The sequence below is a fragment of the Helicoverpa zea genome, chromosome 20 (genome assembly GCF_022581195.2).
Source record: "Helicoverpa zea isolate HzStark_Cry1AcR chromosome 20, ilHelZeax1.1, whole genome shotgun sequence".
Taxonomy (NCBI): Eukaryota; Metazoa; Arthropoda; class Insecta; order Lepidoptera; family Noctuidae; genus Helicoverpa; species Helicoverpa zea.
The window spans coordinates 4,280,338-4,307,527 of NC_061471.1; the positions used below are offsets into that span (position 1 = coordinate 4,280,338).

The 27,190-nt window shown below is 35.0% G+C and overlaps 4 protein-coding genes across 4 annotated transcripts; all 4 read right to left on the minus strand.

Annotated features, from left to right (window-relative positions):
* Positions 1 to 7,735: 7,735 nt before the first annotated feature.
* LOC124640219 lies at positions 7,736 to 8,287 on the minus strand. Its single transcript, XM_047177898.1, has one exon. The coding sequence runs from the start codon at positions 8,226 to 8,228 to the stop codon at positions 7,872 to 7,874; it is 357 nt and encodes a 118-aa protein (XP_047033854.1). The 5' UTR covers positions 8,229 to 8,287; the 3' UTR covers positions 7,736 to 7,871.
* A 2,608-nt stretch (positions 8,288 to 10,895) lies between these two features.
* LOC124640242 lies at positions 10,896 to 11,439 on the minus strand. Its single transcript, XM_047177923.1, has one exon. The coding sequence runs from the start codon at positions 11,371 to 11,373 to the stop codon at positions 11,014 to 11,016; it is 360 nt and encodes a 119-aa protein (XP_047033879.1). The 5' UTR covers positions 11,374 to 11,439; the 3' UTR covers positions 10,896 to 11,013.
* A 3,454-nt stretch (positions 11,440 to 14,893) lies between these two features.
* LOC124640214 lies at positions 14,894 to 15,352 on the minus strand. Its single transcript, XM_047177885.1, has one exon. It carries the CDS (start codon positions 15,298 to 15,300, stop codon positions 14,959 to 14,961), a length of 342 nt encoding a protein of 113 aa, XP_047033841.1. The 5' UTR covers positions 15,301 to 15,352; the 3' UTR covers positions 14,894 to 14,958.
* A 2,998-nt stretch (positions 15,353 to 18,350) lies between these two features.
* Positions 18,351 to 18,819, minus strand: LOC124640223. Its single transcript, XM_047177902.1, has one exon. It carries the CDS (start codon positions 18,774 to 18,776, stop codon positions 18,426 to 18,428), a length of 351 nt encoding a protein of 116 aa, XP_047033858.1. The 5' UTR covers positions 18,777 to 18,819; the 3' UTR covers positions 18,351 to 18,425.
* Between the last annotated feature and the right edge of the window lie 8,371 nt (positions 18,820 to 27,190).

Consider the following 27,190-nt stretch of genomic DNA (forward strand, 5'->3'; position numbering starts at 1 on the left):
ACTTTTTATGCGGATACAAGAAGAAGTTGTATTGTGTTAAAAAAACTAAGTGCCTACCTACAATGATGCCACTGAACAAACGGTTAAGACAGTTACAGTAAATTGTATTAAATGTCGTCCATACCTAAATACAAATACTAATTTAAATTGTTTTCATTCTCATAATAAACGCTGTCAAATACACATAAAACTTGAATTAAATCCCTACGACCAATAAAATAAGTATAAAAAAAAACTACAACTCAATAAAATAAAACCAGAAAACAAAACAAAATGAACGAGACGTTTAGAAACAATAGTTTTAGATGCGTCCTCGTGGCCACTCCAAACGACAAAGATATGGGTCAGTGTCGGCAGAGAAATAAAAATATCCACTTGAGTCTATATCGAACGTTACCCTTTTCATCTCCGCTAGTGTAGAAGTAAGATGTCACGCAACTCGATAGTCCGACCGCTTTGTATTTATACAGATGTCGATAAGTTTTATCGATAAATGCTAGGCACTATTTGTTTTAGAAAGTTATTTAATGTTGAAGTTTAACACTTGTAATTGTGTATGTGTTACTAAAATATGAAGCTTTTTTATAAGTAGTTTTGAAAAAATCTATATTTCGTTTTGGGGTTTATCAAAAAGCTTTATTATCGAAGAAATTATGTGTATGTGTTGTAATGTAAAATTACTGTTTCACTTCATATTCTTAAAACGTGCAATTAGCGCAACCTAATTCACCACCATTCTTTATTTAAATCGATAAAATCTCGGACAAACAAACAACTGAAACAACTTCTGCATAAACATTGGGTTGCATTTTATATCATTGCATTTGATATCAATGTACATAAATACTTACCCAACTAGATATGTAGGTACTAACCTAAATATTTTTTCATGATCCCCTAAGGAAGGATTCGATAAAGATCTGACTGCATAGTAAACCTCACAAGAAGGACATAAAGCACTTCCCTACTCTCCCCATATGCGCAGCGTCCCCATGGGATGAAGATTAACCATTATACCTTTTCTTACAATAACGGCATCGGGGAATACAAAAATGCAAGTAAAAATAAAACTGAAATGTCATTGTGTTGTAGGGGTACAGAAAAATGAGTAAAATTACATCATTTAACTAGATTTACTACTACCTACTAATACTACACCTATTAGATACAATAACTACCGAAGCTACAGTTTATCTAACTAAATAAAATAAAAGCACCAGAAGAAACTTCGAACAGTTTTCATCCATAAAAGTGACACTATCCTTTCTCCACCTAAAACATATCTTTGTATCACTAATCGATATTGTGATTAAATATTAATATTATAAACTTTCTGACCACTTTATAACATTACCAGAGTCTCCACAAAATACCTAATTAATGTCTTGAACCTCTACAAAAAAATTGTCCGCTCGTTTGAGACGTACAGTGCCATCTGTTGTTAAAAGCACAAACTACATGGCCACTACTACGAGTAAACTTCGAGTGTATGGTGTAGATAGAAGTCGGAGCCACAATGCTTTACACTTAATTATAATTATACTTAGGAGATCGCAGGTTTACCGGCTCTGAAAGTGAAACGAATTAAAGTAAACACACACTCACTTCTTAGGTCACAGCTATCTCCATAGGTATGTAGTTAGGTATAGTTCGGCCATTCAGAGAATGCGTTCCTGACACGTCGCGATTGAACTGACGACGTAATAACATTCATTGATTATTGATATAATAATGTTGTTTTAATGCTCCTCAATTGTTAAAACGGTAAACAACCAGCAAAAATATTTTTATCGTAACTGCAACGCCATTGCAAAGTTACGTCGTCAGTTCAATCGCGACGTGTCAGGAACGCATTCTCTGAATGGCCGAACTATAGATACAAATATTTCACTCAGTTCAGAACTTTTACCGTGACAATTCTGATATATGTAGGAGCAGGAAAATGTCAGATCATATCTACTTAAGCCAATTGTCTGCATCTTCGTTCTCAAGGATTCTCTACATCTAGGCCAATCCACGGATGAGTCTTCTCCGAATATGGCGTTGTAAAATGAAATCGTAACTTCTCACAATTTCCGTGGCCTTTCAATCAGTACGACAAGATCTGCGATGAAGCTATTAATGTGGTGACAAATGGCTTGTTATGACTGCGACTGTACACCGTGCCAGGTGCTCCAATTTACATTTTGGACTAGCCATGTCTCGGTACCTGATGACATATCAATTACGATCTATTAATAGACAGACAGACATACATGTCTGCTCGGATTTATATGAGTCAGTGTACTGTTAATTTTTTAGTTTAAAATATAATTCGTTCTGTATCTACATATTAATCGCTACGCGATCAGGGAATTTTCCATGAGCTCTCTATATTTGCGGGACTATTGACTAGTTTTGGCTTTAACATTATTTTTCTTGATGCAAATAAAGGAATATTTAACTTTCTATTCAACATTTTCCTCTCTATTTTCATCAGAATGTTTGTATTTACAGTTCGCGATGAAAATTATAGATGGCGCTCAAGTCTACGTTCTTTGATGGCATGAAGGAAGTACTACTTAATAATTGGTGTATATTGTTGTGTATAAAATAACCCAATAAATCAATATCAACTTTATTGTGGTAATAACTTATGAGGTAACTACATAATATTTTTTATGTATTTGAAATTAAACCATTAAACCTCAAACAATATGAGTATGTAATAAGATTTCAAATAATTACATAATTTGAATATCAAGTTTATTGTGATTAATTAGCCTTAGCTTTATTAAATGTAGTAGACATGTCTATTGGAAGCAAGATGATTATAAAAACCTTGTTTTTCCTTCATACATGTTGGTATAGTACTGTAAATATGTTATATCTTCAATTTGGAAGTCCTCCACCAATATATGAGGGCCGAGAAAATCTTCTACTTTAATGAAAGAATTCTTTAATTTTGTGTCGCTCATTTCTTGTTCTTGATGGTAGAACTGACAGCTCAGTATCAAAACATAACCCTTTTATTAAAAAAAAGTATTTCAATGTTTGTCCTTTTGCACCAGCATTAATTAAAACAGATATAAAACCTTATATCTGTTTAAATTATTATATAAGAAGAAGAAGAAAACCTCTACAGTACTTACATCTACCTAATAGCTAATAGACATGTTGTTAGTACTTAGTCGTTTACGGCAACAATTATGTACATTTTCTATAGAAAAAATCACAATACTAGGCCATAGATTTATGCCTGGTTGTCAGATTCTGAATAATGTTACACTTCTCTCTCCAAATCTAATCTAATCTAAAAAAAAAGGTTGTAAGTAAATTAATCCAAGACAGATAAAAAACCCAGAACATTTTTTGTCTTTAAAGAAATAATGATTATAAATGAGTTATTTACAATAGACTTATCAGTTATTTAGAACATCTTTCTGAAAAACACTGATACCTTGAGTAGGTACATCAGTAGGTACATCAGGCTTCATCAGGCTAGACTAGAAATCGACCACATCATGGTAAGGAAAAGGATGGACAGATGATGAAGAATTTTACTTTATTGACTATATTAATATAAGTACCTATTTCCTCAAAATGATGTAATGTAACACGACTATATACCCAATACTAATAAATTATCTAATTTTATGCCTGAAAACCCCCAGCAGAGATATAACGGCAATATTACGAGGAAGGAAGGTGTAAAATGTATTATGAATGAACGTGGCCTTATAAGGTGATTGACTGTATTTACCTTTGAATACGTAATTCCAATGGTTAGTTTCCTAATTCAGTCTGTGCTATACTGATCCATTTAAATAAATACCTATGTAAAATGGATCGCCAAGTGTTGCTAAGGGCAATACTAGAAAAGAGCTGAATTATTTAATAGATAAAATTTTATTTAGAAATAGATGGGACGTTACCTAAGGATGGCTGAGTATTCACGATTCGCGAAGTAGTTCAATGAAACACACAAAAACAGCAAGAAACAGCTAGTTAATATATAAAAAACCTAACTGTGTGACTGAAGCTTTTAATTAACCTATCACCAAACATGATAATCTGCTCTTATATGGCGATGACGCTTTAGTTAATCAGTTGCAATGATTAATATTAATACCAATTATATGAGTTCACCGGAACAGGCAAAAACTAGGTGAGTAAATGAAAAAAAAATCTGATGGCTAATGTGTTTGAGTCATTTAATTCCATAGAAATCTAATAGGCGTCATTGTCGCACTGATTTAGTTAGCAATTTCCTTGATTAATGCCGAGGTCAATATCTATCACATACATATAAATTATTGTCTAGGTAATAGCGGTCCGTTCAATGTGTGCCCGTTTATGGAATTATAGGTTACTTTCCTCATGAATCACTCTGTCTGTTGGTGGAAACTGTCTCAGAATCCGTGTAGTCCTCAGTACTTTTCAAGTATATTGTGGACATAAAATATTTTTTATCTTCTCCTTGTTTTGTAGGTTTATTTTTTTTTTTAAAGCTATATGTCTCTAACATTGAATCATTAAAAATCTAAGGCTTTTCCTACTGGGATTTTACAACATCAAAATCGTCTGCTTTCCAACTACCAGCAAAATACAGTTCTTTTAAAATTGCATTCAACCAATGAAGCTGTGTAACAGGCACTGTAAGCTCCACGTAAAGCCAGATAAGTTCATCAATAAATAAATCTGAACATCATTACATAGATGGAAAATAAATTAATAATAACAAACCGAAATGAATTCGTTTTAATCTGTTCAAAGTGAATGAAATATTTCCAATGATTGCATACAATTTTGCGATTTACAGCATAAAGCTCCGTATTGAATGAGAGGGCTCCAAATTATTTTGTTTTCACGGTGACGTGTTGAAACTATTCAGGGAATGGAAAATGGCGGCACGGTAAAGCCCGACTGTGGCTGTAATACCAGCTATTAAAATTATTTAATATCTTTGACAAGAAGATTAAAATATGCTATTCATGCGCAATGTTATTACTGACTGAGTCGGCTCGCGTCGAATGCTTTCCAGTAGGTTATTTTGTTTCAGTTAATTTGAAAATGTTGTGAACCTTTGAAGGCTTTTGGGCTCAGTCTCAATAGATTTTTTTACAGAATTAAAATTATTATAGGTAATGCTTTATAGAGTTAATCAATTCGTATCACATTTTGATAGCATTGTGTGGCTGTACGCATGTTTTGTCGTAAGTAGAGTACGGTCAAAGCTTCAATAAAAAGGGTTTAAAAAACAAATTTCTACATAAGTGCTCCTTATACACTGCCGTGTTTGCCTAAAGTGAACGTTGATCGTATATTATGTATAAGTAGTATGTACATAGTTCCTTTAATTATAGTGTTGTTATTAACACCAACTAATAACACAGCATTAAGTATTTATATGTATCCACTTACGAATGGAATTCGCCTTAAAATTAGTGCATGCCGGATATATTTTGTTATCACGGCTCTTTGTCTCACAAAGGATATTAGATATCAACGTTTTACTGCCGCGAACTTTTATTGAAATACTTGCAAAATGTCATGTTTTCCTAAAAATATTTTTTGACTGTTTATAAAGTGACTATTAAACCCCCTGAAGATTTAAGACCCCGTGTACCTTCAGGTATACCTACATACATTATGTTCCTATAATAACAATTATCCATTCTATATAGTTCAATAGCTTGTGTTGTTTCTATATTTTTTTACCTATGGAAGATTAAGGACTTCGGAACACGTGATATTTATAACTTCTAAATAACACAAACTCGATTCACAATCATATGTCATTAAACTGTCAGACTATACTTAGGTACCTACGTAGATTTAATATCTGCAATTTGCACATTGACTAACATCGACATTAATAATTCAAACAAGATTAACATAATCATAAGTCCACCTATCTATAAGTACGTATCTTCTATAACAGTTAAATTAGTTTAATGGTCAGGTAACCATCCTATATTAATTTTAGTTCACTATCATAAATGCGAAAGGATATCTGTCACACTTAAAGTATTGTACCGATTTAAATGAGCACACAGATTATAGTCAAGAACTTAAGAAAGGATGTAGGCTTGTTTTTATCCAGGTGCGGGAAATAGTTCCCTCGGGAAGCGGGTGTGAATCGCTGGTACGGATATAAATTGTATAGACTACCAAGTAGGTACGACTGTGTGTTCGATTCTGTGACAGGCTTTCTGGGTAACTTATCTATAACGGAGAAAGGAACCAATGTAAGGAAATCTGTCTGTAATCGCCCATCCGCCTTGAGCAAGCATGATGATTAACGTAATTCTTCTCTGTCTGATAAGATGTCTGTGCCCTTCACGACTATGAATAAGGCTGATGATGAGACCGGACTCATGATTCACCCATTCTTCACTGAAAACCGCTTATTGTTCTCTCGAGTATATCGTATTATGTATTAATTTACATATGTGGTTTATTAATTGCGTATGTTGTTTATACTATTGGTCCTTAATAATAAATTTAAACCCAAATCCCGAAGTACATAAAATGGGGAAAGTTTACAAATTATGACCACACTTTCCTTACATTTACGTACTTATATTATGGTACTTCTGGAAAATCTGTTCGATGACGTGTACTGACGTGGAATATTAATTGATGATGTATTTAAATGACGACAAAAATCATGCTTACGTACAAACCTTATTCCTTTTGTTGTAAAATACATTGTTGTACATACGTAGGTTGCGATACTTAATTCTTTTTGAAGTCATAAAGTCATACAGTCACAAACATTACATCTTTTTACACAAACAAACCTATTTAGAAACTATTAACAAAAACTATTCTTTAATAAAAATGATAGACATACACATTATCGACATGTAGAAGTAACAATGCAAGATCAATTTGACTTTTAATAACGGTCAAGTTAACCTTGCCGTTAGGTTTAGGTTTAAAGAATTTATTCTCATAAGAACAATTAAGTTAGCCTAAAGCCTATTGTAAATAAATATACAGTTACAAAAGTACTGTCCTTGTTCAGTTGTATTGGTTGCATCGATAGTTACCGACATGAAATCTGGGAATCCCCAATAGCTGTAAATGAGAATCCAGAATCTGTGGTGTATGTCTTGATTTTTATCAATTAATAGTGAAATGTTAACCTATGTTCAACACCCATATTTCTGCTGGGTTTGACAACCGTGGAGGAGTTAAGCCCATGGTTATACTAAGGCAGAAAATATCTTTATATCCATTCAATATACTGGCCAGTCTGCCTATACATAGGTTTAACAATAGATAGCTTTTAACAGTTTATCTGGATACAAGAAGAAGCTAAGAAAAGATACCTTAAATCCCATTCATCCCCATGTCTTTCATAGGTTAATCATATTATGACGAGATCTTTAACAAATTGTGAATATTATATTATCATTCTGATAGGTATGTAATTATTATAATATTAGTAGTAAACATGTCACCGATTTCCTTAACATATTCACAAACTGGTTGTTCTGCAAGGTTGTTCACTTGATGAAAAATATATTTATTGGCTTGTCTTGTATAAAAACATGTTGCCATTCTACGATACATGTTATTAAAAGTATGTTGATCTATATCAATAATTATTATATTTTGTTTTTATTCAAAATTGCACATTTAGCCTTATATTATTATTTTTATATCCTACATGCTTCGCAGAAAAATCTGCTTGTTCTTGTACATCACTAACACTGACAAGATAACACAAAAAAAAATACAGAAATAATTAAAATTCATTTAATAAATATTAAATAACATATAACATTTGTAGGAAATATCACATCACAGTCTTGTAAAAGATATGAACGTTCTAAAAACTTAGCTTTAGGTCACAGGTTTGTCTGATTATACACTTTAAACTAATAATCGTCAGGGAAGCAGAATCCTCCTGTTCTTGTGTAACCAGCAGGACAGGCTCCCACTCGGATGTTGTTCCTCGATCCGATAGTCGGCACGACTTCTGTCGAGGAATCTCCAGTCTTCCTCGGCACTCTGCTTGAACGCTCCTCCAACAACAACAAGACTTGCTTGTCTTTCTCGTCCACGTCAATCTTCATTGAAGACACTGGGTGTTGGTCACCCTTATTCTTCACTGTGATCTCCACCACCATGCCCTCCGGTGATAAAGGCACTTCATGGTGTTTGAGGACGTGATTGTCGATGCTCGCGACTAGTGCCAGGCACACGGCGATCTTCACGCACATATTTGTATACATTTTTGTACTATTGATGTGATGAACGAACGGTGGCCAGATACGGAGTGTCGCCCTGCGATCGAGTCGTTCGTTATATACTCGTTAAGGCAAGTTTGAGAAGTTGTGCGTCTTATATTACGCATAGGTACTAACTAATTCAGGGGAATAAAAGACGACACTGCGAGTGAATCATTTGATGACGATTGGTACAGAGCTATCGAGTGCTACAACGTCACAAATGACGTTTCTATTGAAGTTCGATTTATGTAATTTCTTTAATGAGTGAAATTAATATTTAATTTTAAATTAATATTTATTAATTAGGGGGCATTCTTTGGAAAAGCTGCCTGGAACCAAAATTCTTTCACTGATAGGTAGCTACAATGTTCTTGAGTGCCATAGGCTATATTTTATCCCGGTATCGGCTGTAGTTCCTTCGGGACGCGGCTGAAACTGCGGGAAAACGGCTAGTAAAAAATAATGTTGATAAAAACAAAAGTAAAGTTCCATTTTTTATGACGGCTTGAAATGGTTTCAAAAAAGGGATTGGTCGTTCCTGGGCTATCGGCGGCCCGTTGCGAAATTGGTATCAAACTAAGTATAGGTAGCTGTAGTAATTAAGAATAACTTTAACTATTAGCGTTATCCCGAACTATTAGCGTACTGTTAGCGACTGCCAGCCTCTTGGGTACGCTCCCAGTCGACAGCGATGGGGATGAATTTTTTGACGCTTTTTAGTTTTACTAGGATAGTTTTGTATATGTATTGTAAATATCTATGTAAATTTAGGAAAATAGATATTCGCATATTAATTTGTGCATCAGAAATGTATGAGGTAATTTAATCCATTCAATTATTCGTAGTTTTTGATGTTTACTTAATTCTGAGCTTTTAAAAGACTTAATTATGCCTTGTTCAGGTATTGGATTTTTATTTATAATCAATCATGATCATCCAATATAGGTTTTTGAAAAAGTTATATTTTTGGATTTTGTACTTGTAAGAAAAGGAGCTCGTCGCTATTATAAATAGCGATTTCTCTCATGTTACAGGAAGCACCTTTTTTCTAGCGATGACAATAATCATCAATTGACCCCTCCGGTTGTGGGTTAGCAGCGATGAGGGAGTGTGAGACTTTTACTGTCTAAAAATCCAACGTGTTCCTTCATAGGTCTTTTATGTACCAGGGCCGCGGTTACTCTTTCGAGCAATCAAGCGCCTCAAACTGTGATTATATGGTCCCAGCTGAGTTTGTACATCTAAAGACAGTTGTTATGATTAGTACGAAGCCAATTAATTAAGGCGTACCTGGTAACTGGATTGCGTTACACAAGGTGCCAGAAAAGTTCTAAAGTTGAGAAACAAAAACTTTTTTTCGGTTTTGAAGTACACCATGGCGATAGAACATAAAAACAGTAAATACAAGGTGTTGATTTGCATTTGTGCCATAGTTCAGGAGGAGGACATACAATACGTAAATAATCGATTGGAATTACAGTAGATGGGAAATAACTAATATGCACTGCTTTTTTTGTCATTGTAATGTCGTGGTATTTCCGAAGTAATCCAATTTTATGAATGAAATTTATGAGTGATCGTTGCGTATGCTTTGTGTTTGCGTTTGTGTGAGGGTGCAGCACGGTTTTAACGCCAGTAACATACGCGCCAAGTTTAAATAAGGCTAGATGACATTTACGGAATTCCGAAAAAAAAATAAAGAAAAAAAAATACGTACCAATTTTTTTATTGATTTGGGTCGAGAATCATTAGCATAATTACCTCCTTGAATATGGCACGGATGCAAATCAACAGCTTGTATATTACCATACTGCATTCGTTGGTACTAAAATCATCGCTGGCCCCTGATACCCCAGGGTCCATTGTATTGTTGCCCATTGTACTTTAAATATTATTATATATTATTTGAATGGCACATTTCATTGCTTTCAAACATGTGCAACGACGTTATATGAAAGAGCATACTTACTAGCCATTGTCATCAAGTCAGGATAAGATGACGATAACCTTGAGAACCATCGGGTGAAAACTTGATATTTGTGTGACTGTGTATGTACGTATACCTGCCGGTTGTTTCTACATAACCGTTTGTACCTTACCTAAAGATACGACGGAACAGACGACTACCTACCATGATTTTTAATTTTAATTTATTTTACATTTAATTCGTGTTGACAAAACTTTTACACTTTATAGCACAGTTTATAGCGGCTACCTCGTGTTTCTGCATATTTTATTCATATCTAAAAGAACTTTACTCTACTATTATTGCCACTATGGGTATTCAAAATAAGTATATATAGTTCTGAACTATCCAAAAAAATAGTTTACAAATAGAAGAAAAGGGAAAATACAACTTTTGACCTGACTCTAGAATTCAGTGGCAAAATAAGCAGTCAACAGATCTGCAGACACCGACTTCTAACAATTTCTATTTATAATATTTTAGCACCATAAAGGTTAGCATTTTATAACCTACGAATGTTATTAATACCATTTGCATCCATCCAATTATAACTATAAACATTTATTAAAACAAATCGAACAGAAGTGGCATGAAAGAGCTTTTTCTTCACCTATAAATACTTACATTATCTTCACGGTCCTTCTAGGATATGCAATAAACATAAAAAAAATTGGGAACAGACAAAAATAAATAAAACAGGTTAATTTAACAACTAAAACACGTTTAATAAATATTAAATAACACTCATTAAAAATGTCACGTGCAGTCTTGTAAAATATATGAACGTTAAAAAGTTTCACAGGTTGGTCGATACTCTTTCACCTAATAATCATCATCGGGGAAGCAGAATCCTCCTCGTCTCGTGTAGCCGCTAGGACAGGAGCCCACTCGGATGTTGTTCCTCGTCTCGATGGTCGGCACCACGTCTGATGTGGCTTCTCCAACTGCTTTAGGCACGCTCTCACTTGGCTCTCCCAAAGACAACAAAATTTTCTTGTCTTTCCCGTCGATGTCAATCTTCATTGAAGACACTGGGTGTTCGTTACCCTTATTCTTCACTGTGATCTCCACGACCATGCCCTCCGGTGATAAAGGCACTTCATGATGTTTGAGGACGTGACTGTCTATGCTCACGACTAGTGCCAGGCACACGGCGATCTTCACGCACATATTTGTATACATTTTTGTACTATTAATGTGCTGAACGAACGCTGGCCAGTTTTAGACTGTTGGGTCCTGCGAGCTCGTCAATTGTTTTATACGTGTTAAGACTAGTTTGAAGTGCTTGTGCTCCTCACATTACGCATACTAAGATTCCCCCGGAGGACGCCGCGAGTGATTCATTTGGTGACGATTGTAACTATTGTGAAAGAAAACCGTCAAGCGCGAAAAGTTCTTACGTGAAAATGATTCTTCATGTAATTTTGTGTACCAAATTAAATATATTTTCTTGTTGTAACAGTAAGAATTAGTTTTTTAATCTAAATAAATTAATTTTTAGCCGGGATTTCCATAAAAATGTTCCAATTGAACTTATCAGCTGACCGAATCAAAAAGCAGCAACTTTCATTTGGCGTTCGCCGTTCGGCTGTTCTTCTGTAAAAATGGTACAAACTCACTTTAGTATTTCTAACACATATTACTATGGTTTATCTGGAGATTCTGACGCAATTAAAATTATCTAATAATATTCTAATTCGCAAGTACTACGCACAAGTTACCGTCAATACGTCAGTGAGCCTCAAGCCCTATAGAAACGTTTTCCTGTAATAAGTACTCAATCCGGAATCATACATGAGACACACGTCTAGTTGATACATTTTATTAACATCTCGTTAGGATTGGGAATACCCCATTTATTTCAATGTCATCTGCCCTACTTGTCACCAATTAGTAATTTATAGGATAACCCAATAAATAACTAACATTTAAAATGCAAAGCAATAAGATTTCACTAGAAATCGCGTATTCTGGTATTTACATATGCAATTTTTATCACAATGTGAATGCAAAAATACTCGGAATTTGTGTTGTTGAGACAAAGATAACTGATAACATAACAAGATACTTCTTGTATCTCCTTTATGAGTATCGTTTTTTTATCAAACAATACCTACTACCTATATCTTCTTCTACGTATTGAAAAATAGCTAAACTTATTCGTGCAAAAGTAGGAATTCCAGTTGAATGATGCAAACTTGTTGCAAAACCTAGTTAAATGATATTCAAAGCTTTTATGTTAATTTATTAAAAAATACATGATAGTTGCCAATTTGATATTGATCGGTTTCACAATTTCTTCTACGGAATACTAATAAAGAATAATCGCTTTTAGAGATTATCAAAATCTGCAAACAATAGTTCGAAGTGCTTCAGTGCGAACTATTATTATCTATATAATAGCAGCTACTGTCAATTATTTTACTGCTATGGACAATGATGATTGAAACGCTCTAAAATATGTAAACAATTGATTTTCAGGAGACAATTATAGATCTATGCCTACCCATAATCCCACTGGCAAAAGGTCACAAAAAATGAGTTTTGCATACTGTTTCCATTATCCATATTTTACAAATACACAATCTAATTACTCGTACCTACATGCATAAGTAAAATTAATAAAGATTTTTCAGTAAAGAGATACTGCCTGTCCTTACTATAAGCTAATCTACTTTTTTTCAGGATGTAGCTCCTTCAGGACGCAGAGATCTAGTACTTACGTACCTACTACTAGATAAATACTAGAACTCTCGCCCGTGACCCCAATTAAGCAGAAAATACACCTACATAAATCATTAAACATATTTAAATTAATTTACTTCAGCAATCAACATTCCTCTACATCCACGTGTCTGACACAAGTAGGAAATAGCATAACATGACATAATATTAGCATGCAGAATTATTATATTACTTTGTAACCAGCTTTAAATTAATATTACAGAAATAACCAAGTTCTACGCAAAGGACTTCATTCGGGGAACTACAGCCAGCACCATTTACGTACCTATTTACTGAGTAAAATAGATGAATGCAATTGAATAGAGAGACGAGTATCATATACCTAACTTTACATAAATGCATTTATGGCATAGGTATGCTAATTGTAGGTAACAAAAATATAAATGGGGTTATGTAATGTTATGTATTTTACAGACTTTAACTTACATGATTTTCGGGTGATAAGATTAGGACGGGGATGACGGGAATGGTCAGTGTTCCTAGCGGGAATCCTACGTTCAGCATAGACGATGATGAGACGCAATTGGCTGATTCAATATAATGATGAAAAAGATTAGGTATTGTAAATATCAGATACTGCAAAAGTGGGTTTTTATATAGGTAGGTACTTGCTAGAGGTGTATAGTCTGGCTCACTTCTTATAAAAAAAATACAGATAGGACCGTTGATGATTCACAGTGACCAATTGCGGACCTTAATCATGATTGGTATTGGTAATTATAGAGGACGGCTGCTGGATTTCGTTACCAAAACCACAGTCGCGAGAGCCAGTCTTGTAATTGTAGAGTTAGTCATTTTTTACGTAACCCACGGAAAAACCGAAGGGCGAGAACATTTCCAGAATCCACAACAGTATCCTTAGAAAACGTTACTGTAATACTAATTACAAGTATGCCGTTATTGAGCAAGTTCTATTTATAGTAATGATAGCAAACATTTATTTGCATAATACCTTGTACGTCTGATGCATGTCTACTTTCCTGGTACAAGATAAGCTGAACTTATCAGTTTTTGCATACGGTATGCGTACTCCTAAGATGTTGCAGTAATAGTCTTAAGGATTAAGATATACATATGTTTCATTTTTAGAACAGGTAAACATATTGTTATACACATACGTTCCTTATACGTGACTCACATATAGAGGTATGTTCGTAAAGTAATTTGAATTTAGTCCAGTCAGTATTGAAGTCTTTTTAATTCGAGTATAATCATATTATTATTGTTGATCTAGATGTGCCACCTCTTATCTGCATGCAAATATTTTAAAAGGAATTTACAAGAAAACACAATTTGTCACCATTCGAAAGTGGTTTGTGTAATAGTAGATATAGTATTGCCAAAAAAATTGCTATAAGGTCACATTTAGAATTGATTTTGATTTCAATAAAGAATCTTGGAATTCCCCATGTTGGATGCTTTATAACTATTTCCTCTCTAGGCCTGACTCAATCCAATGGTTTGGTAGGTATTGCTTTAACATACCCATAAAATAAGTTTCCTTGTTTTCACAACAAGTTTCTCATTTTTATTAAGTTACTTATTTTTTCGGAGTAGAAATTTTACTATAGGTATTATTATACTTTTAAAATGTATTTTACTATAGGTATTATTATAAATTTATGTGGAAGCTACATTTCAGTAAATTATAAGTTTATTCCACGTCAGCAGCCAACAGGCGGGTTTTAGAAAGATAGGATAAGAAAAAGAAGTCAGTTCTATGATTGTTAAATTAATGACTTTAATTATGGCCACACAGTTATCTATTGGCAAAATACTGTAATGATAATGATAGTGATGATGTGTTAATAAACGTTTTATTTTGTCATATTGTATTAATGTAACAATAAGGGCTAGTACAGACCTATATGAGAAGAGGCCTGAACACTGATTATATGTATGAAAATTATGTATATAAGAACGTGCCATAAAATATAAATAAAAAACAGTAATTTTACAAAAAACTTTTAATGTATCATTAAAACAGAACATAGTTGTCGGAGAGATCGATGATTCAGTTGCTTAGTAGTCAACAGGAACACAAAAACGTCCCTGAAACGTGAACCCAGCAGGACAGGATCCAACCACCATCCCAGCGCGGTTTCCCAGCATTGGCACGATGTTTGACGGCAAACGACGTCTCGGCGCCCTTGGCAGAGCTTCATCCAGAGACAGCCTCACCATCTTGTCATGCTCGTTGATATCGATCTTCAATGTCGACAACGGTTTTTGGTCGTTCTTGTTCTTCAGTACAATCTCCACAGTGACGCCTTCTGGTGATAGAGGCAGGGTCCGCAGCACGTGGCCGTCGATGCAGGCGACCAGAGCCAGGCACAGAGCGATCTTCACGCACATTGAATACATGGCTGTATTTATTAATGTGTTGAAGCACCGCTGGCCTATTGAGGAGTGTGATTAGTCCTTACAAACTGGAGTATATATACTATTTTATGACGCAAGTTGGCACATCGTCGGTTTTTTATTTCCCTATATTGCGCGCAAAGCTTTCCTCTAGTGAATCAATTTATTTCTAAGTCATTATTTTGCCCGTAATATCCAAATGAAAAAAATATTGAAACTGCAAAGGTTTTTAGGGACTTCACTATTTTAATTGACTAAATATTCTTAATAATTTGCATATCAGTTTAAGTTTATTGTTACTATTAAAGATAATTTCCGCCTCTCACAATGTCGAATAATTGTACATAGCAAACATTTCTACACGATTATCATAAGTCAAATCAAACAAGCGAATATGTTTTGCTTCTCATTCTTCTTTTAGTTGAAATCTTTTATTATGTACTGACTTCTGCCAGCGGTTTCATCCGCAACCCGTGAGAACTTCTGAACGAACCCAGATAAAAAGGTAGCCTATAGCCTTCCACGATAAATAGGCTATCTAACACTGAATTTTTCAAATCGGACCAGAAGCCCGTGAGATTAGCGCGTTCAAGCAAACAAATAAACTCTTCCGCTTTATATAGATAGATAATAAGGAGGCACTAAGTACTTATTTTTGACTGTGGTAAGTTTACCATGCATACCGCCAATTTCATTATTTTTTATCAATTTCATGTTTGTTTATATTTATGGAATATTCCACTTCGTTTGCACAATAATAAGGCAAATCGGGTGACTTCAGGCCTACACAAGATCATCCTTATTTTGCTCTTAAAATAGAAAAGGACATTATTATACGGAAACTGTTATATACCTCCTGTACCACACAAAGCAAGATCTTACTGCTTCTAAATAATAAATACTCTTTTTCCTAGAGAGAAGATACAGGATTATTATAGACTAGTGGCTTTAATGAAACCCTGGATGATAACTAATAACCGCATCAAAATCAGACAAAAAGGCAGAAACACGTGACGGAGGACTGTTTTATAATTTGTAGTAAGAGCGATTTCGCACTACCGGATTTTGCTTGGCTGATGGATGTATAGTCTATCGAGTCAGCACGTTATCACGTCAGCACGTTATCAGAAGCAAAGACCCTTCGAATGGACCAAATACTTTAGACCTTTTTTAAATATTGAGTTTTTTGTTGGCAAGTGTTATTTTTAATTTCTAAAATCTATAAAATAATATTTTTTCACAAACTTTCTTGACGCAATCCCATACAACATTATCTGGAGAAACCCACACAGACCAGAGATTGTTGTGGTATTCTAACAATGCAGTACTTAGGTAATGACGCTTTGCATGACCTATTGAGGAAAATATCGATAGCTTCGCGTTGACCCCCCGATACAGGACACGTCAAGAATCAGTCATCAAAAAATTCAGCACGGTTTCAGGGAAATAAATTTACGTCATTCGAGTAAGTCAAGACGGGTCACTTGTTGAAAATGTAGGTAAGATTAATTACATAATATTATTCTTAATATGTAGCTAAATTCTTATTATCAACTAAAAATGTAGGCGTGTTTATAAAATTATGATAAAATTCAGTAAAAAATCAAATCATTTCTTAATAAGTAGGACGATGACGTCAATTAAGTATCTGTTATATTTGTACCTATATATAGTTTGTATCATAACAATATTTTAATTTTTTTTATGATTACGAAAAAAAAATTAAAACGTTTTATTTTAATTTTAATTTCTATAGATACATGCTGGCACTCATTGTGAATTGGGTTACTTTCAGATTACATTTTGGCCATTCATTTGTGTACTCAATTTTAGTAAGCTCTTAATGACAAACAACATTTTTATAACTTTTTATGTGGCGGCCTAAAGGACCAACCTCTCAAGAATGAGTGCGTGGGTTCGATTCCAGGTCAGGCAAGTACCAATGCAACTTTTCTAAGTTTGTATGTAGGTACTTTCTAAGTACACTATCTTAGACACCAATTCGTTTCGGTTGGCACGTTAAACTGTAGGCTCGGCTGACATTGAACACCCTTGGCAGTTGGTACGGGTAGTCAGAAGCCAGAAAGTCTGACACCAGTCGAACCAAGGGGTATTAGGTTGCCCGGGTAACTAGGCTCAGGAGGTCAGAGAGGGCAGTCGCACTCCTTGTAAAACACTGGTACCTGCTCAGCTACATCCGGTTACACTGGAAGCCGAACCAACATAATTGGGAAAAGGCTCGGAAGATGAAGGAAACTTGGACTTTATTGTCTGAAATCACCAAGCCGGTGATTCACGCTCAAAACAAATGTGGTGATGCACGCTCAATCCTTTTCTGTGTGAAAGAAGGGTTGTGCCCAGCAGTGGACCGAAAAAAAAGGCTGACGATGATTGAAAAGGTTACTTTAGAAACAAATCTGACTAAAATTAGATGTAAATACAATAATCGTATTTAATAACTTGATTAATCGAATCATTATTTGAAACCGTAGTTTAATGTCTAAAAAGTTCTATCAAGATTGTATATCTTTAGGCATCTACTCAAATGGGTACCTACACTGCCTCATATAAAATTTTTTAGCTATATTTCTCTTTCGGATACCACGTTCTGTAGGTCTCGACTGTCATTGAAAGTTTTTGGGAGTCGTTACGGGTACTCAGAAGCCAGTAAGTCTGCCAAACAGTCTTACCGAGAGATTTTGGGTTGCCTGCGTAACTACATAGCTTGAGAAGGTTAAGGGAAGACTGGAAGCCGACCCCAACATAATTGGGAATAGGCTAGACAGATTATCCTTTTCAAACTGCGCACTCACTAAGAGCAACCGGGCAGCCAGATTTTAAATAGTTTTCATAGGCTTAAACTTTGTTTGTGATAGATATACTTACTATTACGAAGTTTGACTGATGGTGGCTTTGAAAGATACTTATAGAAACCCCAATCATTATATTTGATGTGTTTTATATAATTTTTATTGCTGCCTAAGTTTACTTATAAATACCATAACAATGGCGCATAATACCATAACAGGGAAAAATATAAATAAAAGAAGATGTTTCACAGAAGAATTTTAATGAACATCATTAATAATCACATCAATTGAAGTCCGTCGTAGAAAGTGTCGATTTGTTTAAGCATCGTCGGTGGGGAAGCAGAACCCACTTTGTCTCTCCGTTCCCTCCGGGCAGGAGCCTACCCGGACACTATTACGATTTTCCAACCTCGGAGCTTTTGCAAACATATCGCGGAATCCTTTCGGCACCCCTGATGGAGCTTCGGCCATTAAAATCCCAACTTTCTTGTCCTTTTCATTGATGTCGACCGTCATGGTAGTCACTGGATGGTGTCGAGTCTCCTTATTCTTCAGTACAATCTCCACAGTGATGCCTTCTGGTGATAGAGGCAGGGTCCGCAGCACGTGGCCGTCGATGCAGGCGACCAGAGCCAGGCACAGAGCGATCTTCACGCACATTGAATACATGGCTGTATTTATTAATGTGTTGAAGCACCGCTGGCCTATTGAGGAGTGTGATTAGTCCCGTTGCAGTTTGTCTTTATATACTGCTCTTATTTAATTAATTTTCCGTTATTATATTTACTTGCTTTAATGGACATAATTATTATTTAGTGAATCATTTGAGGACAAAATATTAGTAAATAATTTATGTTTTTGTGTCACACTTACATAATTACATATGTGCATCTACATAGTATGTTCACCCAGACACATATTGGTGGCTTCCATACCATTATCAGACAGAAATCTGACTTATACCTAACTCTGAAGACTGTGGAGCAGTTCCAACCTCATTTTGAGAACCATAGCAAAGAGGTATAGAGAGAGTTTTATCCATAGTGTATAATGCCGCATTAATAGGGAAACGTAGGAAACATAACTTCGCATTTATAAATATTAGTAGAAGGGCTTGGTAGTGTCCTTCGGATTAAATAAAACTCAACATCTAGACTCATACTAATGCCAAATATTTTTTGTTTCGTCCGTTTAACTGTGTACCTATGTTCAATAAGCCCTGTATGATTCAGCCGCCATATATTATGTTTTAATACATGGACTACATGCCTACTTACGTCAATAAACATAGGATTTACGTAAATAAACCAGATAAACATTATCTAGTATGTTGAATAAAATAATTATCTTCTTCTTTGTTGGTGCGTATGAGTAACAGGATAGCTCAATAAAATATTATTTTGTAAAGGTGTCTTTTTCCGTGTCATAAAACCCAGTTGTTCATTGACCTATTGCATATATTTGCAATTGGCAATTTCCGTTCAAAGCAATATAGGTTTTCTTGATTGATTGATTGAAATACATACTTTCGAACTTGCAGATTCTACTTTCAAAATATCAACCAGACAACATCAAAACAAAAAACGATTGGCCGTACAGAATAGAAAAACGAGTGCACTTTGAATACACTTCAAATTGGACAACGTAAAAAATCTAGTTTAGAAAAATAGTGAGGCAGATTGAACTGTAAATCAAAAGCACATGACAGCACTACAGTTTGTCAATATTTGTGATGCAACTGTTGTTACACTCACAACAAAGCGACTTCGGACAACAACGCCACTCAAAGGGTTATTCAATTGAACACATATTTTCGAAACTTGATTTTATTTTTGTTGATTCGTACGGAAAAACCGTGCATGCTCTTAGGTATGTTTGTCCTTGAAATACAAACTTAACTGTAGAAGTGGTAAAGTATTTGTAAATATCTGCTGCAGATATACCTATTACTGTTATGCATATGATCAAATACTGAGATCTAGGTACTTTGGTTCACGACTCAGAATAGCTTTACACTAAGTAGCTACATAGATATTATTTACCATTCTACAATCTTCAGACGTAGATTCACCCTGTAAATATTAATCTGATCCAATTTGAACAATGTACACAGGCAACACAGATATTACAATATTTCGGACAAAAATCAAACCTGAAAAGGCTCGCTATGCCCACAGCATTTTTCTTTAAAATTCTGTTTATTAGAGTGTCTTTAGGTACCAACATAAAATGAGGGAGACTGTGTATTTATAGGTATATTTTACTTATTTATTGTCTTTTAAGAGGAAGAGTTATTTATATAAATTAATTAATTACTGCAGATGTAAACATGGTTAAACAGGAAATAATAATTATATTTCCAAATAAATAAAGTGCGCAGAACATTAATAGCAAAGTACTACGTGACAGTTCTCACACAATAGTTTCCACATCTTATTAATATAACGACTAATGTATAGGTACCCACATACAGACGATCAAATTGTGATGTCCTCACGAGAGATTCCCTAGACTAAAAAATTACAAACGTTGATGTCAGTCTAACAACAAGCTTAATTGTAATAAATTCAGATCTTTAGTCATACATGAATAATCATGAACTCGTAACATTAAACGAAGGGACATTACGTTTTATTTTACATAGTGACATAGGCATTAAAATTCTTTAAAGTATTCCCCGAATGAATCAATTGCCACGTGCGGTTCAGGGGATCTCCTTACAAATGTAAATTGGCTTAGGTCTTAGACTCAGGCATACTTAATCATACAGCTAAGTACCTATATTTTAAAAACTTTCAACATGCATTAAAATTCCTATGAAGAAAATCTTTGAGACCCAAATTGATAACCATATTATTCCTCTCATATTCACATCAGTATCGTAGGTAATAGTGCAGCACTATCATAAAGACCTCAAGACTCTAGCTACAAGTACACAATCATAGACGTAGTCTGCCTTTGTCAATACAATCATTGGCCCTCAATTGACCTAGCCAAAGCTTAACCGCAAAAAACCCTTCCTTCCTTTCCCTGAACTAAAATTCAATAACGTCCGTGGGTTAGGTTTTCCATTATACTGAAAACAATTCTTTTATTTAAAGGAAAATACAGACCACAAAACAAAGAATGTTTAGTATGGACCATCGAGTCCATCGATTCTTCCGCGTGGGTTCGATCGGGTCTCCAGCAGTCTCGATAAAGATGAAATACGGTCGGGTTACTCAGATTATAGCAATAAATATTGCTGAAAATATGCTGCGTATCATAATAGCCACTCGACCTTCGATCCCGGGAGATTGCCTTTATATAATATACTCAAATCATGTTGTTAAACTATTACTCGTAATATAGAGGGACGAGTTCGGGACACTCTCATATTTTATGAAGGTTGGTACTTAGCTCTTTGTGAATCTGATATTGTTTTTTTTTCGAATTAACTTACCTAAGCATGTAAGTATTATATTATAAAAAAGTAGGTACTTACGTGGTTTTGTAGCACTGTACGTTTTTTACAATATTATGGGAAGATTAATTAAAGGTAGTCAATTACGATTGAAATCTGTTCTTGAACACAGAATCTTATATTAAAATCAGTACTTACCTAGTTCTAGTTGCTAAGGATACTCCGTGCATCTATCTACTGACGCATTTCCATAATACCTATGTAAACCACCGGATAAAATCTCATTACCCTCCCATTAATGATCGGGAAATAAAATTTACCTAAATGCAAGTGACCTATGTACATAAGTAGGTACACCACATTATAAATTATTTCTCGGAAATAGTTATACCTATTTGTAATAGGACAATAATAAATGTGGAATAGTATACATTTCATTTTTATTTAACATTAATAATATAATCTTTATTGATATAACGTAAAACAGATTGTAACAAAATATCTAGGGGTACTTTAATTAACGCGAAAACAGTACCTAGCTAATTTTCAATTTTCCTTACATTGCATAAAAAGCTCAAATTGTTGCTTTGCACACGTTTCCTACTAATAAATGTGAAGTAAAGTCATTGGGTTTGTCTATCTTTTACGCCAAAACTACTATAAAAATTGGTACACGGATACTTTTACGCCAAAACTACTATAAAAATTGGTACACAGATAGCCCAGTCATTGAAAACGCAGACTTTTCATTCAGAATGTTAGTAGTTTCCTTGGAAAGTGGATGTATCTGCGAGGACAAGATAGTGCATAATACGAATATAGAGGTCAGTGAATAATACGTAAGGAACATTAAGTACCTACACGAAATATAAACTACGCAGAAACATGACGCATTATGTCATTGCACTTTTAACGGATGACGCAGGGAAAACGTATTATGGGAGAATAATTGCATCTTGCTAAATACTTAATTACCTACGTCTGAATTTTTTTTTATATAAATGCACAAAAGGGAAAAGAATGTTATATTCGAAATACTCAAGCACAGTGTCCGTACAGTCCCTTTTGAGCCTTTTGAATGTCTCTAAACGTTTTCCTCACCGCTGAAGGGAAAACATTGTATAACATTTCATTCTAGTTTATTTATTTCTCTGATTTTATTCACGTGATTATTTTGTGGGAATAGACCGAACGACGTTTCTAATTTCTTCTATTTTTAGGGTTCCGTACCCAAAGGGTAAAATTGGTCCCTATTGTTTTCGCTCCTCTGTCCGTCCGTCTGTTACCAGGCTGTATCTCATGAACCGTGATAGAGAGATAGTTTGAAATTTTCACAGGTGATGTATTGTATTTCTATTGCCGCTATAACAACAAATACTGAAAACTAGAATAAAATAAATATTTTGAAGGGCTCCCATACAAAAACGTGATTTTTTTGCTAATTTTTGCTCTGGTACGGAACCCTTCGTGCGCGAATCCGACTCGCACTTGACCAGTTTTTTTATATTTTTATGCAAAGAAAACCTTTCAAAGTTTTTTCTTTCACCACAATTACACCCAAAGTTGTCTTGTACACGTGTATTAACATGAGTCAGGAGTGCATGACCGCAGCTATTGACCTACTCCTTGAGTATGACTGGGACCTATTCCTTAATTCCTGGTAAATATTATATTCTGGTCAAGGTCCTCTACACTTATCTGCCTTTGAAACGCGAGCCTCTACGGTTTCTATGTCATTTCGGGTCATACCCTGAGGTAACTCATGATATGACCCGAATTCGTCACTGGGAATAGATTTTCCCAGTGACGAATTTTTAATATCTGGAATTGAACAAGCGACACTGATATTCATTTCTTATACCTACAAGTAGTTTGTGGAATATTTAGGTAATTGCCACAACCGACTTCTGGAAATGGAGGAAGATTCACAATAATTCTTCATCGTTTTTTTTTCGGCCTTGGACAAGCGTCCTTAGGAAAGTCATCATGTATACATACTATTTGAAAAAATACCCCAGGCAAGCCAGGTGCCATTCAAATGGAATTCCAATATAGTTAATAAACTAACTAATTAAAAGTATGTATGGGTAAATGAATAAAATATACTTAATCAAAATACAATCATTTATTGCCTGCTAAAGATATTGATTCACTTACCTACCTATTGCGTTAATGTTACGTTATTGACACAGCTTACAGAGCTAAGAATACCAAAAAATGTGAATGTCGCTGGAATTGCTAATTATGTTCTTCTTCGTATAATAATTTGCGATCGTGCCATAAACTCACAAATGAATGTTATTACAGACAAACAATAACCAGCTATGAGCATCATAAAAACATAGTAAGTATTCGACATGGACAGCGGTACGTGTTCAGATCGGTGATGACATTTACGCTTCAGCCACTCACGAATATATAGATCCCTGGAATATTTTGACAACACTCCAGAATTAATAATGCGAAGCAAAAATTCCTTAATAGGACGAATTAAAACGGAACCCCGACGTAAATATATCGTTCTCAAAGAGGTAATATAAGGTTCTCTTAGAATATACGTAGTCATTTTGCATTCATCATCGGTCAGTTGCCATAAATTAGCAAAATAATGAGCACTAGTCATAACAGTATAACAACTTTTGTCCGGGCAGTTTTTCACTAACATTAAACAATTAATTCTGTTCCCACAGTCCAGGTAACCCGAAAATTCCTTGTTATGTCGATATTGGAAATCAGTATATAAGACAGCTTTATAATTCTTCAAATCTTGGGAGGTTTTCGGTTCTTGACCACGTACCGGTTCAGTAGTGACGCTGTACAAGTTGGCTTGAATCGCGTAGGGGAATATAAATGAAGTAAACAATAAACTTGAGAAAACAATTGCCTGTGGCCATCCAGCGCTTATTCTGTTGGCTGAACATTTATTCAATAAATATCCGAAAACCATAAGGACGTCTTGAGAAAAATCTTTTTGTGCAGCAAATATAGACAAAAATTTTGCCGCTATACAAAAAATTACAAATAGCAAACCAATAAGAATAAAAGTTCCTGTAGACCCATGTAAAACTGCAACCAATGGGCCAACATATTTCTTATGGGGAAGTACGTAATACATGTAATCTATTGATATCGGGTAGCTATGAGATACGTTGCCAGAATACTCTTCTGTGATCGAATATCCTCCGACAGCACCCTCAACTTCATTGTTCTCTACTTTTTTTAACATGATATATTTGGTGTCATATGTAATGAGGGTTTTTGAAATTTTTTCTGCCACCGGGTGGCGCCACGTATGCGTCTGGTCCAAACAGCTGTCAAATAGTATGGAATTGTAGGTGCCGAACTTATTGTTTATTGAAATTCTGTTATATTGGAAGTGTTATTGATTTTATTATGGACTACGGTCAGAATAAGGTTTCCGAACTAAAAATTGAGCTAAGAGAGAGGGTGCAAAAGTCACTGGTAGTTGAAAAATTTGTTAACACAATATGATTTAGTTTTTTTTATTTACTCAACCTCAATAGTAAAACAATAATGCAGTGCTTTAATTATAAAATAAAAAAACCACTAAAATCGTTCACTATTCATAGTAAAGATAAGCACTTTGACAGTTACCTGGACCTGACGACTCAGTGCGCCACCTGGTGGACGCCATTTTAGAAAACCCTCATTGTTTCGTACTTGTCAATTTTCCCAAATTTTTTTAAATCAATTTTGACGCCATAGTGCTTTTCAAATAATGCAACGAACCATTGTTCAGTTCCCTTGAAGGCGGTATCGAAATTCGTGAAAGGCCACAAATTGCGGGATATGAATTTATATTGGCAGTTACGAATATTTCCTTCTATCAAGATGGGTAATTGTTTCTCGCTGCAAAAATCCGAGCACGATGCCCATAATGTTAGATGACCTGCTTTATAACAACGATTAGATGTTGTAAAATTGTACTTATAAATAAAATATTCGTCATCCTTATGTAAAATAAGTGATGCAAAGAAAATGTTATACGTATGAAGTAAATCAGTAATATCATGTAAACTGTGATGTTTATGGCTTTTCAGGACGATAATGAAACCTGCTAAGGGATTCCAAAATATGTCGGAGGTGACTTCCTTTAATCCTTTCTCTAAGTCTTGAAAATCTTCACTCATGACGAGATAATACTTATTGCTTAAATCGTTTGTATTCCAAAAGAATCTTCTTGAAACAAATCTTACTCCGGTCAGGTTATGAAGCGCTGATAATTTTATATCGTTTTTAATGTTCATAAGTGTCACGTCCACTACTTTGGTGTATCTATTGTAATCGACTTTTTCTATTATCTTCACGACACAATTTGTTAAACTTTCAATATTTTCGTGATCACTTGTTAAAAAGGCACCAGCACTGACTATAGAGTAGAACATGGCTAGAAAAAACATTTCCGTTGGTGCCACAAACTGTACTTGGCTAATGCTGATTTTAAAGTAAAAGCATTTGCCTCGCTAATGCTGCCTCCATCATTAACTTACTACCAACATCAATCACAAAATTGATTTTAATCAGTTACTTATCTAAGTTTTACTTAACTGCAATCGAATTAGTCGCCAAAGATAAACTATTACTTTTCAATACAAATTAATGGACGCCGAATAAAAATGGTTTAACACCATTACCTAACTATACACCCACGGAGGATAATTTGAATTTCATTGTATTGTGGTAGCCCGTAGTAAAGAATTTATGAAAGTGGGATTGAAACTTGCTAATAACTTCGATTACAAGAAGCAAATTTATTATAAGCTGGGGTACCTAGTAGATTTTAAGAAGCTTATTTTTTTTTGTATCGTGTATTTGTATCATGTATGACTATCTTATCTTAACGAGTTCTTCTATATTTCGGCAGACACATTATGGCAAGTCCCGGTTGTCTTTTGAACATTCCTTACCATTCGGTACGGGTTGGTTCAGTCAGTTGGTCAGCAAAAGCCAGAAAATCTGGTCTGACTGACAACCAATGTTACAGAATGGTATAGGGTCCCTCAGGTCACTATGCTCTTCATTCTCTCCTCTAAAAAAACTAAAGACAAGGTCCATAATTGTTTCTGTCTAATTTTACCCACCAGCCTTGTATACATTATGGGATGCAATAAAGTTATTGATTATTTTGTTGAATTGAAGAAATCAGACACGTGTATAACAAAATATATCCGTATGTAATAATGAACAGGAAACTGATAAATAACCGTAAGTACGTACCTACAACTAACTGATACTGTATGAATTGAAAAAATCGCATCCTGTGTGTGGTTCCTTTTAGGCAGTATGATCGAAAGACTTTAGCCTTTTTTTTCCGACGTCAAAAATCATCAAATGACCCCTCCCGCTGTGGGTTAGCAGCGGTGAGGGAGTGTCAGACTCTTACTGACTAAAAACCGTCGTGTTCCGTCATTGGCCTTTTATGTACCAGGGCCGCGGTATCTCTTTCGAACAACCCGCAGCCCCGGCAGGCCTTGGCCCTGCTGGGCCCCGCTGGGGTTGCTGGGGCGCGCGTTGTTCCACGCGCTCCTCAAAGAGATGTTCTTTGAGGAGCGCGTGGAACACCGCGCGCCGTCGACACGGGTCTGTCGTCTAAGCAGACAGAGGGACGATGAGCCACCCAAACTCACCGCCCACAGACCCACGCCTACGGTGGCCGGGA

Coding starts and splice junctions, on each gene's coding strand:
- LOC124640214 (XM_047177885.1), bottom strand. CDS start 15,300: ATGTATTCAATGTGCGTGAAGATCGCTCTGTGCCTGGCTCTGGTCGCC.
- LOC124640242 (XM_047177923.1), bottom strand. CDS start 11,373: ATGTATACAAATATGTGCGTGAAGATCGCCGTGTGCCTGGCACTAGTC.
- LOC124640223 (XM_047177902.1), bottom strand. CDS start 18,776: ATGTATTCAATGTGCGTGAAGATCGCTCTGTGCCTGGCTCTGGTCGCC.
- LOC124640219 (XM_047177898.1), bottom strand. CDS start 8,228: ATGTATACAAATATGTGCGTGAAGATCGCCGTGTGCCTGGCACTAGTC.